At 51.6% G+C, this 17,446-nt stretch overlaps 1 protein-coding gene across 1 annotated transcript; it reads right to left on the bottom strand.

Moving 5' to 3' along the window:
• Positions 1–8,814: 8,814 nt before the first annotated feature.
• Positions 8,815–12,957, bottom strand: LOC143424380 (toll-like receptor Tollo). Its single transcript, XM_076896401.1, has one exon. The coding sequence runs from the start codon at positions 12,850–12,852 to the stop codon at positions 8,932–8,934; it is 3,921 nt and encodes a 1,306-aa protein (XP_076752516.1). The 5' UTR covers positions 12,853–12,957; the 3' UTR covers positions 8,815–8,931.
• Positions 12,958–17,446: the final 4,489 nt, after the last annotated feature.

Genomic DNA, 17,446 nt, shown 5'->3' with positions numbered 1-17,446 from the left:
TGTTTCTCCTTTTATTGTAATTATTCATCTGAAATAACCTGTTGTTTGTGTATCGCGTTACCGTAGAGAACGCGAAATCTTTTTCTCTTCCATCTTTGCCTACATCTACATTACCTTACTGCACGAGCTAGTTTTTCTATCTCGCGTCACGATTTAAATCGTGACGACGCTCGACCCAGTTGCTCTCGAAGTTCGCGTAAATTCGACGAGCAAGATATTAATTAAATAATACCGCAGCGATAAGAGTGCCGATCGATAAGCGTACGGATACGGAAACGAAGCGGAAAAATCCTCGACCGATCCCCCTGTCCTCGTCGCAGGTATGTACACACATAAACACGTTTCCCCAGCACTCAGATAAATGACGCACGGATAATCGGTTAAACGGTGCTCCGATAATCCGGCTTCCAGCGTACACGAGTGGAACACGAGCGTATGGACAAGCGTTTCACACCTTTCATTCGGAAACACGATAAGATCCACCTCTTTCTCTCACCACTTCTTCTCTATCCCTTCGTTCCCCCCCTCTCTGTCCCCCTCTTTCTCTTTTCCAACGTCGAACAGAGCCTGTTACGGTGCAGTTTTTTCGACTCGTCAGAATTTCGAGTCGACGCGGACCGTCCGGCGATTGAGTTGACGGCCGTTATGGTGTAATCAGTCCTAATAAGGTATGCGAGAGGAGGGTCGGCAGAATGGCCACTTAATACAGAATAACTTTGTGATTCCGTGCTGCGACGCGGCGATGACTCTCGAAAACGTCCCGACGCCCGGGCTCACAATCACGAGTTCGACGCTGTCGGTCCCGGGGAACGCGTCTGTCAAAATACATTACGCGCCCTCGAGGTCGTCGCGTCGATTGGTCGCGGATAACACGGAGTCGCTCGTCGATTAGCGACACTGACAATGAGCGAGCCTGAGAAATGCCACGGTTTGTCGCCGTTCGAGGTAGCACTCTGAGCGCGCGACTCGTGCCACGCACGTACTTCAATTACGACTGAAAGGGATTCGCGTAAGACCTTCGTTGTTCGCCGATCAGTGGTTTCGTCTCGCGTGTTAACAGTTAACTTCTCGATAAGTGTAAACGCGCCATCGCGTATGCGCGAGGCTTCACCGATTCTCAAAACCGTCGATTTCATGTCTACGAACGCCTTTAAGATCGTAGTTGCCTCGAGAACGTGAAGTTCTTTATCTACCTCGAAGTTAGATAAAGCAACGATGCTCGCTGGCACACTCTGTATATGGAACGGAAGGTAAAAGCGATCCCGCGGTGCATGTACGGGTGCTTTTAGCAAACAGCTAGTTAATTTGCGAGAAGGTATACACGCGCGTAGACCTTCGCACAGCCAAGGGTTAACAAGATAAAGCGCGGCGAAAACGAGGTAAAAAGGGGGAAAAATTGCGAAACCTCGAAAAGCAGAAGTACCGAGAGAGAAGGTTAACATCGCGTCTCGGCATCGATAGCCCAAGAGACAAAGTATATACCTGGGAGCCAAAGCTCCCCATTGCCAGGCTTAATAGAATCGATCAGAGCCGATAAAATTGCTTATCGGCTGGAGGCGAGGCAAGAATCGACGTCGACGAGGAACGGACGCGTCGCGAATTTATCTTCGAATCATATTAGAGCCCGGCGAGGCCGTGGCGAAGGGAAAGAAAGGGAGTAGCAAGGGGAGGCGAGAGGAAGCGAGATCGAAGCGCCAGGGGCAGGCGCCAAACTCACCACGGGCGGTTGCAATTTGTTCGTTTTATCCGGGGGTAGCGTTTCTTGTTTCTGATGCCGGCCAGTCGGAGCTGGAGAGGAAACTGCTCACTTAAGATAGCCTATCGGGCCAGGGCCACGGACAGAAACGTTCGCGTCCGCCTCCGGAGACTACATCGCCCTGGCGAGCACGTCATCGTTCTAATTAATTCCAACGCCCCACGCTCGATTGATCAAGATATTGTGGCCGGTGCAATTAGCGGGCCGCTCGTTCGACAGTTGATTGATGCAACGGGCGCCCTCTGCTCGCCTCCATCGCGTGGAAATGAGAATAAAAAACGAACGAGAATGGTGTAAAGAAAAAAAAAAAAAAAAAAAAAGAAAGGAAAGGAAGAGGAAAAGAGGAGGAAGAGCGAAGGAATGGTGGTGGGGCGATCACGCATGCATACCGACCGGTGGGATGGCTTAAGCCTGCCACGAGCACCGTTGGAAAATAAATGACCCTCGAAACTATGGCGTCTTGATAACGCCACCGTTGCACCTGGCTATCGCGCGTACGACTTTGCCTATCGGCTCCTACGGATAACCGTTGACTTGATAGTCAACCCTCGAAAGGGTGCGTTTATCTTCTCACGTGCGATCGCTCGTTGATCAATTTCGCAGGAATAGTTGAAAGGTGACACGAGTTACCGCGTCCAAGTTCTACAGCGGCGTAACGCTGAGAAACAATTAGAAAATTGTAGGCACGAGCCATCGAAATGGGGTTACACGCGTTGGAAAAAGGTTAAGGGTTACCGGACTAGGGGAGAAGGGGATGGTCTTGTTGTCTTGGTTTCGTTTTCTTAGAAGTTGATGGAGATATCGGGGTGACTTCGGATGAGGGTGCCTTCGAAGATTGCGTAGGAGGGATTGATGCCGAAGATTGCTTCAGATTTATACAGGGTGACGTATAGAGTGTTTTGGTAGCGAATCTATAAAAATGGTTTCTTTAGAAGAAGAAATATCGCGCCGCTTCAGAAATCTCGTCTCATCTTCGCTATAGCGAAAACCTTTGATTCTCTCTTTAACAATTAAAGCACTCGACATTTTAATACAGCGTACTTCAGTGTAGAATCGACGTTTCCAACGATCTAATCATCCTAAATCCTTGCCTCTGCGGTTATAGGTACCTATATGACTTACGTTACAGCCATAGTATCAGCTCATAATAGGTGTTCCAAGTGGTTTTCATTGATTATTACGCGTGTTTCGGCTCTCCCGGTTAGCTGATAATTATGGTCATATCCATTGTTCAACGCGTGTTTCATCAAGCGCATAAATGCACCGCGCAGCCAACGATAAAACGAGCACTCTAATCTCGACTCCTAATTAGAAGCTACCGAACCGAACTTACCCCTCGACGTAAGCTGGAAATTTTACAACCGCTGTTGTGTAGCAAACGAAGGAACGCGATGGCCTATCGATAATTCGTAAGTCGATCGTTTGGTTAATCGCGCTGGTAGAACGCGACGCCAGACAGAAGAGCAGTTCAGCTGGTATCATCTGGGAAGGGGTTACGAGTGAATTTTTCAGCGTCGCCGCCGAAAAGGTTTAAATTATCGATTCACATAGCGCGGGCGAGGTAACGCAGACGGGTTACTTTGATTATTAAACGCGTCTACATGACCCACTATTCACGCTCGATATCAGCGCGCTCTTATTATTATTCCATTTGGCCGCGGCTCGGCCGGCAAATGTAATTTGCCCGAGAGCATCCTCAAGTCGTAATGTCATTAGCCCAGCCCGTGCTCCCAGTGGCTCTTTTCTAGTATTCGTGGCCCGCGGCCATTCAAATATTTGACTCGTGGCGAGTACACGAGCTCGCTTGGTTCGAACGGCACCGCGTTTAACCCTTGGATAGCAGACGTTAACAGTGTCGCCCTGAAATTGTAACATGAATCGATTTCACCCGCGTTTACCACGGCACTGCGTGATAGTTTTGTATTATATAAGAAAATAAGATGCCTGGATGTCGTTGCGGGAAAAGAGACGGAGGGTTAATTCCACCCCTTTGGGATTTTCTGGTAACGCTTGTCCTTCCGTGACTCCCGATAAAACTATTACTTTGCGAGAAAGAGGGAGAGTCGAGAGGGTGGTACGTAAAGAGAGCGTCCCTTTAAAAACCTGATCCAAGGCATCCTCTTACGAATGAACTGTAACTTATGCCCTCGAATCTCGCTGGAGAACGTGACCTGGCGGTGTAACGCGCGCGAAATTCCCAAATACCGAGCTCGGTGCTCGCAACCCTTTGCGGTCAAACAGTCGACTGAATGGGTCTCTCATTCTGTTTGCGGTGTACGGAATGAAACATGTGCTAGACACGGGAGACGAAGCGTCGAGTGTCGTCGAAATAGCAGCTCGATAAAACAATAAAATACGGTTTTCGGCGACGCCGTCTCCTCGAGACTTTTATCTGGAATCTGAAACGTCCCGTGGCCACCGGTCGACTCCGGAAAATCGCGCACGTTGCCACGTGCAAGTATGACGCACGACTGCAAAGGGTTAATATTTTCGTGGGCTGCAGGGTCGCGAAATCGCACGATCGTAATTCTCCGCGGCGAGGTGGTTGGGGGAGTGTTTCCGGTGTTATCACGACCGCTGGCCCCCGTGGAAAGGTCTATTGGGTCGGTGGACCGGCGTGATAAAGGTGTTCTTGGCGGCGGCGCATGTACGAGCCGTATTTAACGTTTTACTCCCAGAAGTATCGCAGTTTTCCGCGATACCAGTAGCGCGATAAATTATTCCGCGTTCCGCTTATCTTCGCGCTCTCTACCCGCCGACGCCAGTCCCTGTCGTCCGCTTCTTTCGCGGCGTCTTTTCTATGCGGTTCTCTCCCTTCTTCTCCCCTATCGCAACTTTTTTCCATACTTCCAGCCGTCTTGCTCACTTAAGGTCGGCGTTATTTAGCGCACGCGTGGGAAACCGTTGCCCGATTCGAGCTACAACCCGCCGAGGGAAGAAGACGCGCATCCTGCTTTCGATTAACGTTGGACTTCGGTCTGGGCTTGTCGATGATTCGATCTGATTCATCTTATTCAATTAATTAACGCGCGGCTTGTTGTTGGAAAAGTGGAGTCGATTTAGAATTAATCGTCGCCCTATCTGATCATACTTGAATTATTTACTGTCGTGGAAGTTTGATGAATTGTGGATCAGTGCAGCGCGCTAGTATGTAGTTGAAATCACAGGATCAGTACGTTTGTATCCTTCAGGGTATGTTGCTCGAATGCTGTATCAAGGTACGTTTCGAGTAGAGATTTAAAGTACGATTTATTTCGAAATTATTTCGAAATGTTTCTACGGGTCTAAAGCAAGCCGTGTTCGCAACAACTTTTACTCGAGATCGACTGGATAAATATACTCTGCTAAGGGGCTTTAAACGAACGTGTTAACTCGTTATGGAACTATTCTAGACGGTTGTTCCTGAATTCATCCTCGCTTGGTTAGACATTCAACAGCCCAGAAATAACAATCGAACGAAGACTGTAGTTTAGGATCAATCAGATGCGACGCATTGCGATGGTGTAACACGAATCCTCTGGATTTAAGACCGAACGCCTGTCCATCGATCACTTTCCCTATCGGAACATTTCTAGCAGATTCTTTTCTGGTAGCTCGCGAGATCCTTTCTATTTCTGTGTCTCGAAGAGCGAGTCCAGAAAGAGAGCAACGTTCTCGAGTATTCACGCCATCCTCGAGCATCTACTTCCTGCGTTCGAGCACTCGAGAGCTACTTCGCTTCTCGAGGCCAGAACGCTTGCCGCAAATGACCGATAATATCCGAAAAATGTTTCCAAGCGGAGCTCGTTCCTAGACACTGTTATCGAACGGCAACTCGGTTTATTAACAGGAATCCAATCTCGAGGGGCGGGTCAGATCGAACGGGTTCGCGTCGAATTCAATACAGACGATACTAATGAAACGGTGCCGGCAGGGAAACGGCGCGCTACGTGTTACAGATAAGTAACTGTTTCGCGGAGACGCGAGACGAATGAAGGCAATTCTTTCGTCGGCGTTCCCTCGAGGGGGTTGAAACTTCCAGCGGAGTCCAATAAAAATTTCATGCAACCCGAGGAATAATAACCGCTGATTATCAGCCGGCCGTTCGCTGGTACAGCCGGCGAAAGTGTGAACGAGTTTACGCAGCCAGGGGTGCCATTATCGATGCAACTGCTCGGCTCGAAATACGCCCTGGAAATTTATCGCACGACTCGTGCCACGTCATCCGGTCGCGGAATATTAATAAGCGTCGTTCCTCCTCTATTTTACGCGGGGGAACAATCGCCGACCAATATTAATAATCTTCTTTGGGTCTACGTTCAAAGGAAAGGAGAATAGAAAAGGAAAAGGGGAACGCGAGAGAAAAGAAACGAAACGCGCAAGGAGCAGGAGGATCGAGCGGGGGGTGGGTTGGTTAGAGGGAGTAAAGGTGATCAGAAAACGAGCAAATTGGTTGAAAAGAGGAGCCACATTCGAGGAGGGTGCGAGGGAAAGCTATTAGTGTCGGGCGAATTAAAACGAGTTCGCGAAGAACGTCAAAGTTCGAGCTTTCTCGATGGGAAACTTTCGAGTTACGCTCGCGTTCGCTGAACCGTACACGGTTTCCCACGGCTGGTGACAAAGGAACATTGAAAATGAGAATAATCTCGGCTACTTTCGTTGATTCACTTTTCTCTTCTTTTTTTTTTTTACAAAACAAACGTGTTTATTTCTCATGGTTCTTTGCTGAAATGGAAAGTGGCAATTAATTTAATAATCACGTAACAGATCGTGAATACAATATATATATACTATATATACGTACGTATATATATATATAATATATATGCGTGATCCGATGAGCGTATTTACAACAATAGGTACAATACAATCAATAAATCCGCAAGTTTCCAAAGAGAGTTCGAGACTCGCCGGTTGGTACGAGACCAGTACAAGTCCTATGTTATAGTGCCTGGCCACCTTGATGTGCTCGAGAAGTGTGCGTGAGTTATTTACAACGTTAGATTATACACAGTATTTACAAGGAGGATCCACTTACGAACTAATAAGCGTTTGGCGACCGTTGCTTTTTCCAAAAGACAGTCGTGAATCTTAGGAACGAGGTGTCTCTCGCTAGACGTCTCCTGTCTTTAATACACTCACTCACTTTCTCTGTCTCTCTTTCCCATTCTTACTTCGACACATATACCACGCTAATTTCTTTATTTTCCTCTTTCCTCCTCATTCTTAATAGAACACGAGCACTCCACTGAGAGACCGTTTCTCTTAATACACTCTCAGGCATTCGATTAATTATTTTCTTTCTTTCTCTCTTTCACTATCTCTCTGTTTTAACGAATTGACGAACGAACGACAGGAATGAGAACTAGGGATCGCGTCGCTCCGTTCCTCGAGCGGGTGGAAAAAAATATACGATTAGTACGAAGTTGTAGAGCTCGTCTCGAGATTCAGAGCGAACGCGACGTGTATATACGGCGTGTATCATTCTCGTCTCTTCTCTCGTCTGCGAATCGCTACGCGGGGGGAGGGGGGGCCACTTCGAGGAGCTCTGATCGCGAGATGAGAACGTTTCGACGAGGGGGTAAATAGGGGCGACCCGTTAAGGGAAGAACACACCCGGTCGCTAAGGTAAACGAACGTCTTGGGAAATAAAAATTAATCTCGAACTAAATACGCGAGTGTATTTCGCTTTTGAGAAACATCGAGTCGCTGAGATGGTTTCCTCTTACCGTCACGACGAGGATGAAGAAATTTGTGCTACGCGTTGTTACAAGAAACAGAAACGATCGATTTTTAACTTCCTTCCGTATCGCGAAAGAACGTAAACTTTGGTGTCTTCGTCGAGCATTTCGAAAGAACAAATGAAGACGATTGAAAGACAGCGATTTCAAAAACTCGGCGGAGACTCATCCGAGCAAAAAATAACATACCTATGTACGTGCAACTTCTAAGAAATAAAATGTTCGCAAGAATTCCGTGAAATAAAAACCATCGCAACAACTTGCATCTCCTGTCGTACAACTAGTCGCAAAATACTCGCAGAAAATAAAATAAAACGTATCACATAGTCGTTTAAGAAAAACTTAATCAGCCATATCAATGCGTACAACGATTAGCATACTAACGCAGTCCAAAGGTTCGATCAAAACTGATACGATCTAGCGAATTCTCTACGAACGGAAAAATAAATAACGGCGTATCGTCGACGAGGAGGCGAAAAAGCTGGCGGGTCACGTAAACGCGCGAGAGAGAGAGAGAGTCCCGATTAACGAGCGAAAATTTCGAGTTTCGAGGCCCGCCATGAATCCTTTCCTCTGCTCGCGTCGAAATCGAACGAGACGCTCGCGAAGACGGTCCTCTGAAATTGCTGGTCGAGCGCGACAAACGAGGAAGAACTCTATTATCTACTTCGACTGTTGTCAAACGCGTCTCTGTTCCATCTTAGGCCCCGAACGAGCGACGAGAATAGTAATCAGAATCTATATCCCCATCGAGACTGCCACGTTATCGCCCAAAGCTTCCTTACTCTCTTGGTCGTTACACGTGATACCGATCCCAATACCCGATCAATCGTTTCTCTCTTTCCCTCGGCATCTGGTACGTAAAAAACAATGACTGGATCACGCGGCGGTGCCGCGTGTAACACAGCGCGCGACTTTACAAAGAGGAGGTTCAAATTTAAATAGAGCTGCCTCTCGATTTATCGTCGATCAAACATCGCGGCTCGCGCGCTTGTCGAGGTAAAACGAAAGGGTCGAGAGGCCTCGCGTCCTCTGGAAAGCATCTATTCGCGAGGCATCGCTCTCGATTATACGATACCCGCCCGTGCCCCCGGCCCCTGAAAATCCTTGGGGAAAGCCCCTGGAAACGATCCTTCTGGTTCGTCGCGTGGACAAACACGGAAACCCCCGAGAAGGATCCGTAGTAAACCGACTCTAGTGGAAGAGCAAACGGGCCGGGTCTTGGCGAACGCCTCGCCGGCCCATCGCGAGCAACGAACGAAACTGTACAAATACCCTAGACTACTACGAACGACACGGTTCCCTCGGTCGTCGGTTTCTTACCCGTTGTTCGCGTTCGATCGCACGGAACGACTACGTCGCGACGATTGTTCAGGTCGCGGTGTTCCGCGTCGGAGCACGGGCTCTGACGCGATCAAAGGCGGACCGTCGCGCGAGCAACGCGGTCCGTCTGTACTAGACGAAGTAAGTACGTGGATGCGCGAGGACCTCGCCGGGAGGTGCTGTCGGCACAGGCGGTTCCGGTATGGTGCTGTAAAGATGGCTGCCCCTCGACGAGAGGCTGGCGGGCCGCGCGTTCCCCGCGTGCAACGCGCTGTAACCACCGTGCTGGTGCTGGTGTTGATGCTCCGCGCCGCTGTCCTCGTCCTCGGTCCTGCTGGACGCGGAGCTGACATAGGTGGACTGCGTGGGCGTTGGCGTGGGTGCGTGCACCGGCGCGACCAAAACGCCATTAGGCTTCGTCCAAACGTCGCCAGCGGACGGTGCCGCGGTGTAACGGGCCGGTTTCCGATTTCGGTCGTTCACCTTCTTGCTGTCCCGCCTCTTGCCGACGGAGTCGGGCATGGCGAACCGTAGCTTCTCCCAGAACCTCTTCTCGCCCCAGACGACCACCGTGCACGTCTGCAGAAGTAGCTGGAGTTCCGGGTCGCGGGTCGGCGCGTCCGTGGCCAGCAGCACGACCACTCGCCTCTTCCTCGAGCTGGGCCTGATGTTCTCGAGCGCGGTCCTCAGAGCGGCGCGGAACTCCGCGTGCTGCCACTCGTTCGTCAGGAACACCGGCGAGAAGATGATGACGATGCGTCTGGCGGCAGCCGCGGCTGGTGGGACCGCTTCTTGCGGCCTGGCCGGTGGCAAGTCTCGCCAGTGAAGGCACAGAGCGAGACCGGACTGTTCCAATTCAGCGGCCAAGAATCTGGTGACGAAGTCCTCGTCTCGCTCGCTGTAGACGATGTAACCGTCGTAGAGGCGGTCCCTCTCCTCGTCCGGCGGCGTGGTCATTTTGCCAAGCCGGAGACCGTAACGAGCGTGCGCCCAGAGGCGCACGTCCTGCCGGAAAGCGAACGCGAGCGCGACGATCAGACAGATCGCGATCACGGCGACCAAGGCGCCGGCTAAAAGCGGCACGAAGTTACCGCCTAGGAGCGGGATCTCCTGGATTCCACGGCTGACGGCCTCGGTAGACGGGTCGCCGCAACGCTTCATAGCCTGCGCGAGAGACTCGACGCCGTCCCGGCAGTACATCTTCTCGGGGTCACCGCGGTGCTCGGCCAGCCAGCCGCGTAATTTAGCCGCGTTCCCGCACTCGCAGCTCCACGCGTTACCCTCCAACGCGACCCGACGGGTGCTGTCGCCGACGCTCGGCAACGCTTCCCACGGTCTGAAGTCGACTATCCGATTGCTGTCCAGCCTCAGCACCTCGAGGTTCTTCATCTTCTTGAAGGTGGTGTTGCCGACGGTCGCGATCGCGTTGTGATCCAGATAGAGCTCGGACATCCGTTCCAGCTGATCGAACTCGAACCCGCGCAGCTCGCGCAGGGTATTGTCCTCGAGGTGAAGGACGCGTAACGCGCCCACGCCGTTGAACGTGCAATTGTGTATCGCCGATATGCCGCTGTTGTTCAGATACAACACCTCCAGCCGGCGTTTACCGATGAACACGTGGCTGCCCAGGTCGCCCAGGTCGTTCCCGTCCAGGTAGATCTCGGTCGCGTCCATGGGAATCCGTTCGGGTACGTGTTTGTACTCGGCGTTCGAGCAGTCGACCACGTTGCTCGACCAGCTGTGGTCGTGATAACAGGAGCAATTGTCCGGGCAGGTCATCTCGCAGTCGCACGCGTCGAAGTCGCAACAATGGCAGAGAGCGAAACAATGGGCGTCGTATTGACAAAGGAAGTCCTTCGGTTTCAACGAGAGCAGGGGCCTGCGGGGCGTCGCGCGGGCGTGCACCATGTCGCAGGTGACGGAATCGAGATCCATGACCCGTGGATACTGCCGGAGACGCGCCATCTCGTTGATCCGCGGCAACCATTCCATGGTGCAGTCGCATCGTATAGGATTGTTGCCGATGTAGAACTGCGGCAGCTCGCCGTCCTCCGGCACCGGCTGCAACGCGAGCGCTGCCACGTCCAGATTCCTTATCTCGTTCCCGTACAACACCACTTTCTGCAGGCCCTTCTTCTGCTGGAACGTACCCGGGGCCACCGTCCGTATTTTGTTGTTGTTCAGGAACAACGTTTCCACGCTGTCGGGCACGTTCGCCTCGGCGATCTCGCCGATTTGGTTGTAGCTCGCGTCCAGCATCTTTATACGCACCGTGTTCCGTACCGTGTAATAATTCCCGAGCTCGCTTATCTGATTCGCGTGTATGTCCAGCCACTCTATGCTGACCGGCAGATGACTGTAGTCGAACCATAGCAGCTTATTGTCGGACACGTTCAACCAGACGAGGGTCGTCAGGCTGGTGAACGCGCCGCGGATCTCGGTTAGCTGATTCCCGTCCAATCGGATCGCGCGCAACACCGGATTGCTCGCGAACGCGCTCTGCTCCACGTGCCGGATGAAATTGTTCGCCAAATTTAACACTTGCAACGCGGGCAACGCGGCGAACGCCTCCCGCGACACGTTCTCCAATTTGTTGTCGACCAGACGCAGCCCGTACAGCTCGCTCAGCCCGGCGAACGAGTCGTTGTCGATTCTGGACACGTGGTTATTACCAAGGTCGAGCGTCTTCAGCGAGTTGAGCACGCGAACCGCGTACGGGACCTCCGTTAGATAGTTACCGCTCAGCGAGAGATCCTGCAGACCGGTCAGATTGTCGAACACGTGACGCTGAAGGGTTCGCAGTTTGTTCGTGTCCAGGAAGAGCTGGTTGAGCATCGCGAGGCCGATCGTGTGCTGCGAGTCGAACCTCGCGATACGATTGTGCGACAGCGTCAACGAGTGCAGGTTCGTCAGGGAGCCGAAACATCCGTCCACCAGCGTCTCGATCTTGTTGTGCTCCAATTTCAATATCTGCAGACTGTACAGGCCCTTGAACACGTGGGCGTCGATCTTCGTGAGGTCGTTGAAAGAGAGGTCGAGGATCACCAGACGCACCAATCTGGAGAACGTGTCTTTGTTCACCCATCTGTTCGTCAACTCGTTGCTGCTCAGATCCAACACCTGCAACTCGATCAGATTGTCGAGGAGACCCGGCGCGAGCACGGCCAGCGAGTTGTTGCTGAGTATCAGCTCCCGCAGTTCCTTGGTTTTCGCGAACAGCTCGGGCGGCAACGCGACCAGCCGATTGCTGGACATGTTCAGCGAGTGCAACGCGGTCAGCCCGGCGAGAGCGTGGTCGCCCACGGCTGCTATCACGTTCTCCTGCAGCTTCAGCACCGTTAGACTCCGCAGATTGCTCAGGGTGCGATCCGCCAGCGCGCTCAGATCGTTGTTGCTCAGATCCAACACCTCGAGGGTAGGCGTGCACGACTCGACCCAGTTGGTGAACCCGAGAGACACGATGTCCTGTAACTTGTTGCGCGTCAGATTCAGCGTGGCGAGGCTCTGCACCGGGCAGAGCAACTCGGCCGGCAGCGTCCACAGATTGTTCTCCGCGAGATCGAGATGCTGGAGATGCGTCAATCCTCGCAGGGAGTCCCGGTGCAATTCCAACGTCATCGCGGACCAGTCGCCGTTGTGCGTTCTCAACGACAGGCTACGCAGATTGTGCGCGGAGGCGAACGCGCCGCCCGGCAGGTACCGGATCTTGCAGTAGTCCACGCGTAGCTTCTCCAAACGGGGCAACGGGGAGAAGAAACCGTGGGGACCGTCGATCTGGCTCTCGAAGAACAACACGTCGCTGCACTCCAAGGCCAGAGAGCCGATCGAGTCGACTTGAATCGCCGAGAGATTGCCAATTAGCCCTGGCACGTTCGCGATAGTCCTGACCCTACAGGCGAGCGCTTTTTCCCCGTCCTCGCCGTCCTTTTTCCACTCGCAGCCGCTCGGTGCCTCGAGGCTCGTGATGCTGCGCCCGTCTAGCCGACCGGCGTTCAAAAACACCCACCAGACGGCGACGATCCCGACCGCCGAGCGTATCCGTTGCGGCTCCATTCCGGGCAATCGTCGCGCTCCTCGCAGCCGCGTCCCAACCAGAACTTATCCGTCGCGTATCGTTGGTGATCGTACCCGTTTTCGCCGTACGTCACGCACTCATAGTCACTCACAGCACACCACTTCTCTTTCCTTCTCGCGTCGACGCGACCTCCGCGTTCCTGTCTCCTATCTACGCGCGTTCACCCTCGGATACTACCGATCAGCGAACCGTCTGATACCCTGAGGATATCGCGAGTGAAACTCACGCTGTCCGACGCGAGAGCTTGTGCCAGCCGCGTAAACACCGATCGGTCATAACCGGGGACCGACGCACTCGTCGATCGATTATTCACCAGTCACACTGAGTTATCGTCGCCGTAAATACCGCTGTGGTCGTCGAGGCCTCGTGAGAAACTACGCGCACGGTCTACGGTCGAGCGAGGAATGGAGCAGGCGCGACGACATCCCACCAAGAACGTCCGACAGCAACTGACTCCGGCTCCGAATCTCTATTCTATCGACGGTCACGCACCCTGCATGACTGCCGGCGTGCAGCTAACCCCCACTCCGCTCCCCACCAGCCGGCCAATTTTACCTCCACCACCCGCAGGATGTAGCCCTCCGACACGGTCCCCGCTGCGTGAATATTTTCCCTCCCGTTGGATGCACGCTCTGTGTAGTAAACGCCGCGAGTCTACGCGACGCGTATGCACACGGGGGCAACGGGGAGCGACTCGAGTGCTGGCGCGTTTTGCGCCACGGAAGACTTGCCTCGACGAGGATACGAGCGGACCAGCTGACTGACAACGCACTTACTAGGTAAACATCGAACTGGTTCGCTGAGACCTACGACCGAGCATTTATCTCTCACCCCCTCTCTCTTCCCACGGGGTGTCCTCACGAGCGAGTAGGGCTGCTCGAGGGGTTGCCGCCGGTTTCTTTCGCGTTCGAAAAGGGACCAGCCCACGTGATTTGTTCCCGTTGCCCCACCGTCGATTCCGACGCGCGTGTCTTCCACTTCCGGCGAACGGAGGTGGGAGTAGAGGATCTCTTAGAGGATCTCGGTTTCGTAGCGACACTTGCGGTCGTGTGGGCTGCCCGATCGGAGGGGATGGTGGACGGTTGTGTGTACCACGGTTCGAGAAAGTCGATGGGAATTAACAGGGTTTAGCGTGCTTTTGTACGAAATCAGAAATAGAGTGGCGAAGTATGGGAGAACGAGAGCGGAAGGTGGAGTCGTAAAAAGAAGAACAAACCCGGGTTCTTTTTTGCAGCTGCCTAATAAAGATAATAACATCCCGGTGTTAGCGCTTTGTAACGCCTCCGTTGCGCGAGCACCGTGAACGATAATGCTTAAAAGTCTGTCAGCGAGGCCTGGCTAAAGGATATTAGCACCTAGCGTTCCGTTCTACCCGGTCCGATCTAGAAACATTAACACCTAGCTCTATATTTTCCCTTGGCCGATCCAGAAACTTTAACACGTTCCGATACGCGGCTCCCAGCCTTACGAATGTAAACACCTGTCAATACTCGACTCGATGCGAATGAATTGGGAACACTGTTGGAAAAAGTTCCTCGCTCGTAGTCGAAATTCCTGTTTTTATTTCTTCTACCTAGAATACCTCTTAAACGTCAGACGACATTGCGAGTGTTCCTCTCAGAGACCAGAGAAACACGCTAAATTATTCTTAAACGATGTAACAATACCGGAGAAGAGATATTTATTGACGACCTTCGATCGCTGTTCGTTTAAGGGTAGTTTCGAAAGTTGGCCATACTTCTGGCGCCATCTATTCCGCGGTCCTCGAACTAAGCCTTGTGCTCCAAAAAAAAAAAATGATTCGAAGTTATTTCGTTTAGAGCCAATATCCTCGAACTCTCCACCGAATTAACGCGTCGCGACGCTCGCGAGGTTCACCCTGTCGCTTTATCAATATCAATGTTCGTGTCTGGTGCTATCGGAAACAACAGCCGATGTAATGGTTTCGTTACGTTCGTCCAGAGAGATGGTTACTCATCTGTCAGTGGCGCGTACGTAAGACGATGAATCATGCGAGGTACACCCGACGAGCATGCGGGATTATAAATTCGGTGCCGCGGCATGAGAGAGCACAATGACGAATGGAGCCGTTCACGTTTTCGAGCGCACGCCAGTTTCCACACTTCATTACGTATTTACGAGTTGTCGAGTTGATATCACTTTCTGGTGCTCGAAGATTAACCGCGTGCCAATTGGAATGGCCGATCGGCTTGGCCAAACGGGCCGCGAATTAATCGTCGGGCGTGTCTTTCGGGTCACGCTTAATCAAGGAGGACTCAGAATTTTTAAATCGACCATAGCAGTTCTTTGCTCGGTAATCCGGCTGCAGCATTTTGTTTTACTATTCGTTTAAATCCAAAAAGAGAAGCGTTATGCTCGTAGAATTAAAATAAATGAACAATATTTCGCCTTCTTCTCTGAAAATAATCCAACAATTTTTCCCCTGCAATCTCCGTTTCACTAGTTCCTTTATTTTCTGCTTGAAAGTGCAGCATTGTGTTTTCAAATTAAAATACAGAAAGAAGAGAGAGAGAGAGAGAGAGAGAGAGAAAGAGCCAAATGGAGATAGAAAAACGTTGAATTGTTTTTTGAAAAATTCCAGGATGTTTGCTGCGCGATATTCCGAGTATCTTTTATTTCGTTTGCCGAACGAACGCTAATGCGAACCAGGAGAATCGTCTGAAAAATATGAAAAAACCCTTCCCCAGCGATGTCCAGCTCGTCGTCGTCGACTTTACTTGCCACCCGGGGCGCAAACTATCGTGTTCTTGGAATCAACTAAACGCGTAATCACTGGCAACGATGAGGCGAGTTTACGAGCGTTCGTGGTACTTAGCTAATCGGGGTGGGGAAATCGAAAACGCATTACACCGTCGGACTTCCTGAAACTCCCGCGGAAGATGTACAACTGGAGATAACGCTGACTTGGACACCCGAATATATTCACGTAATTCCCGAATTCCAAGGCACATCAGTCACCGGGGCCCCGTTCCGGCGTGCTCGATAACAGAATCAATTTCACTGGCAACTTGTCCAATGAATTGACCCGCGAAACGGCGAACACAGGGATCGTTTAACAGGTTGATTTTATCTATGCGTCACGAGCACACGGAACTACCAGTTACAGGTAGTCCAGTGACGTTTACAGTTTCGTTGGATTTACAGCTACCCTGCGGACTGTTCGGCTGTCCGTATTTCCGCTTTTACAAAAGACTCGCGATATTATTTTTGCGGGGCTGAGGTCGGTTTCGAAAAACGGCTTCACCGTTGCCGTATAACACAGCCGGGATATATATTAACGCGTAAATCGTTCCTCGTTATGGCGGCGGTCCGAAGGTGGAACTTCATCATTAACCGCTAACAAGCCAGCTAACTCGAGATAAAACAAAGCAACACGGATGTACGTACGGATGGCGAACGAAGTAAATTCTTGGAACCCTTGAAAATTCGTACGATACGACGTTTCGAACTTATCGAACGTTTAGAAGTACGCAACGAGACGTGGGAATTTTTGCGAACCGTTTTCCTCGCATTAAAAAATGAAGGATACCCGGAGTGCTCGAAATGGGATCATACGAGCGTTCTTTTACGGTCCTGTCTACCGACAATATCGGATTAAACCGAAGGAGATGCTCGCTGCTGGAAGTGCTCGCCTTTCGCAAGAAAGAAGCATAATTTATATAAGTGAAAGAAGATACTTGGATAAATCTCGGCTAAACCACTCAAACGATCGTGCAGGTTCGCGCAACAAATTTCGCTTAAAACCGAACGACGGCTTGACTGCGCGAACCTGGGCGTAATAACGCTCGACGCATCCCCTTTAATATCCCGCGACGACCTCGAAGAGCCAGAGTTTTCCGCGAAAAATGCGATCCGCTGCTGTCCCCGTAAACGGGTGCTCTCGCAGTCCTAAACCTTCGCCAGTGGAAACGCGTAACGTCCCAGATGAAATCCTCTTTGGCGATGGATGCGTAGGTGGAGGAAGTGAATCTTTTCGATGGGACATCAAACTAGTTCCGCGCTGGCGTTCGCTGGCCGATCCAATCCGTTCACGGTACTCGTCTATCGACCATTCCGCGGGTCGCCCATCGCTCGTGAGGATTTCCGTTTCGGTCCGTGGAATCGATCGATCGAACGGACGGACGTACGGGCCGGGAGGGCGAGCAGCCGAGCATCGTCTGCACTTTCACTCGCGGGTCAGCCAGAGGGGTTAACGAGGAAAACTGTATCGTGTCATGATGCGCCCATGGGACATTAGCATACAGGCCAGCCCGATGCTATCCGGTAGAAAGTCCCGGATCGTCACGCTCTCGGTTGCTCTGTGACAAACGTTCGTGGTAAATCCAAATGGAACGTTGGGGAGGTAAACCAATGGTGGATGGGACGTGAAACGTGAACTAGAGGAAGCGGACGTTTTTTCTGGAATTCTTAATCAGCTTGTTTCTCCGAGTGGAACATTGTGTTTTAATGAACGTTAGTTTCTCGCGACAGATAACGAAGTACTTTATTGTTTTATATTGATAAGCAAAAGTACGTGCATTAAGTTAATTCGTAACCTACATTCGAGAACGT

Source organism: Xylocopa sonorina, chromosome 6, assembly GCF_050948175.1.
Source record: "Xylocopa sonorina isolate GNS202 chromosome 6, iyXylSono1_principal, whole genome shotgun sequence".
In the NCBI taxonomy this organism is placed as follows: Eukaryota; Metazoa; Arthropoda; class Insecta; order Hymenoptera; family Apidae; genus Xylocopa; species Xylocopa sonorina.
The sequence above is the reverse complement of the archived record's forward strand: the minus strand, read 5'-3'. Positions and strand labels throughout refer to the sequence as shown.

What these genes read in the sequence shown, in the direction of transcription:
- LOC143424380 (XM_076896401.1), bottom strand. Translation starts at nt 12,852, where the DNA reads ATGGAGCCGCAACGGATACGCTCGGCGGTCGGGATCGTCGCCGTCTGG.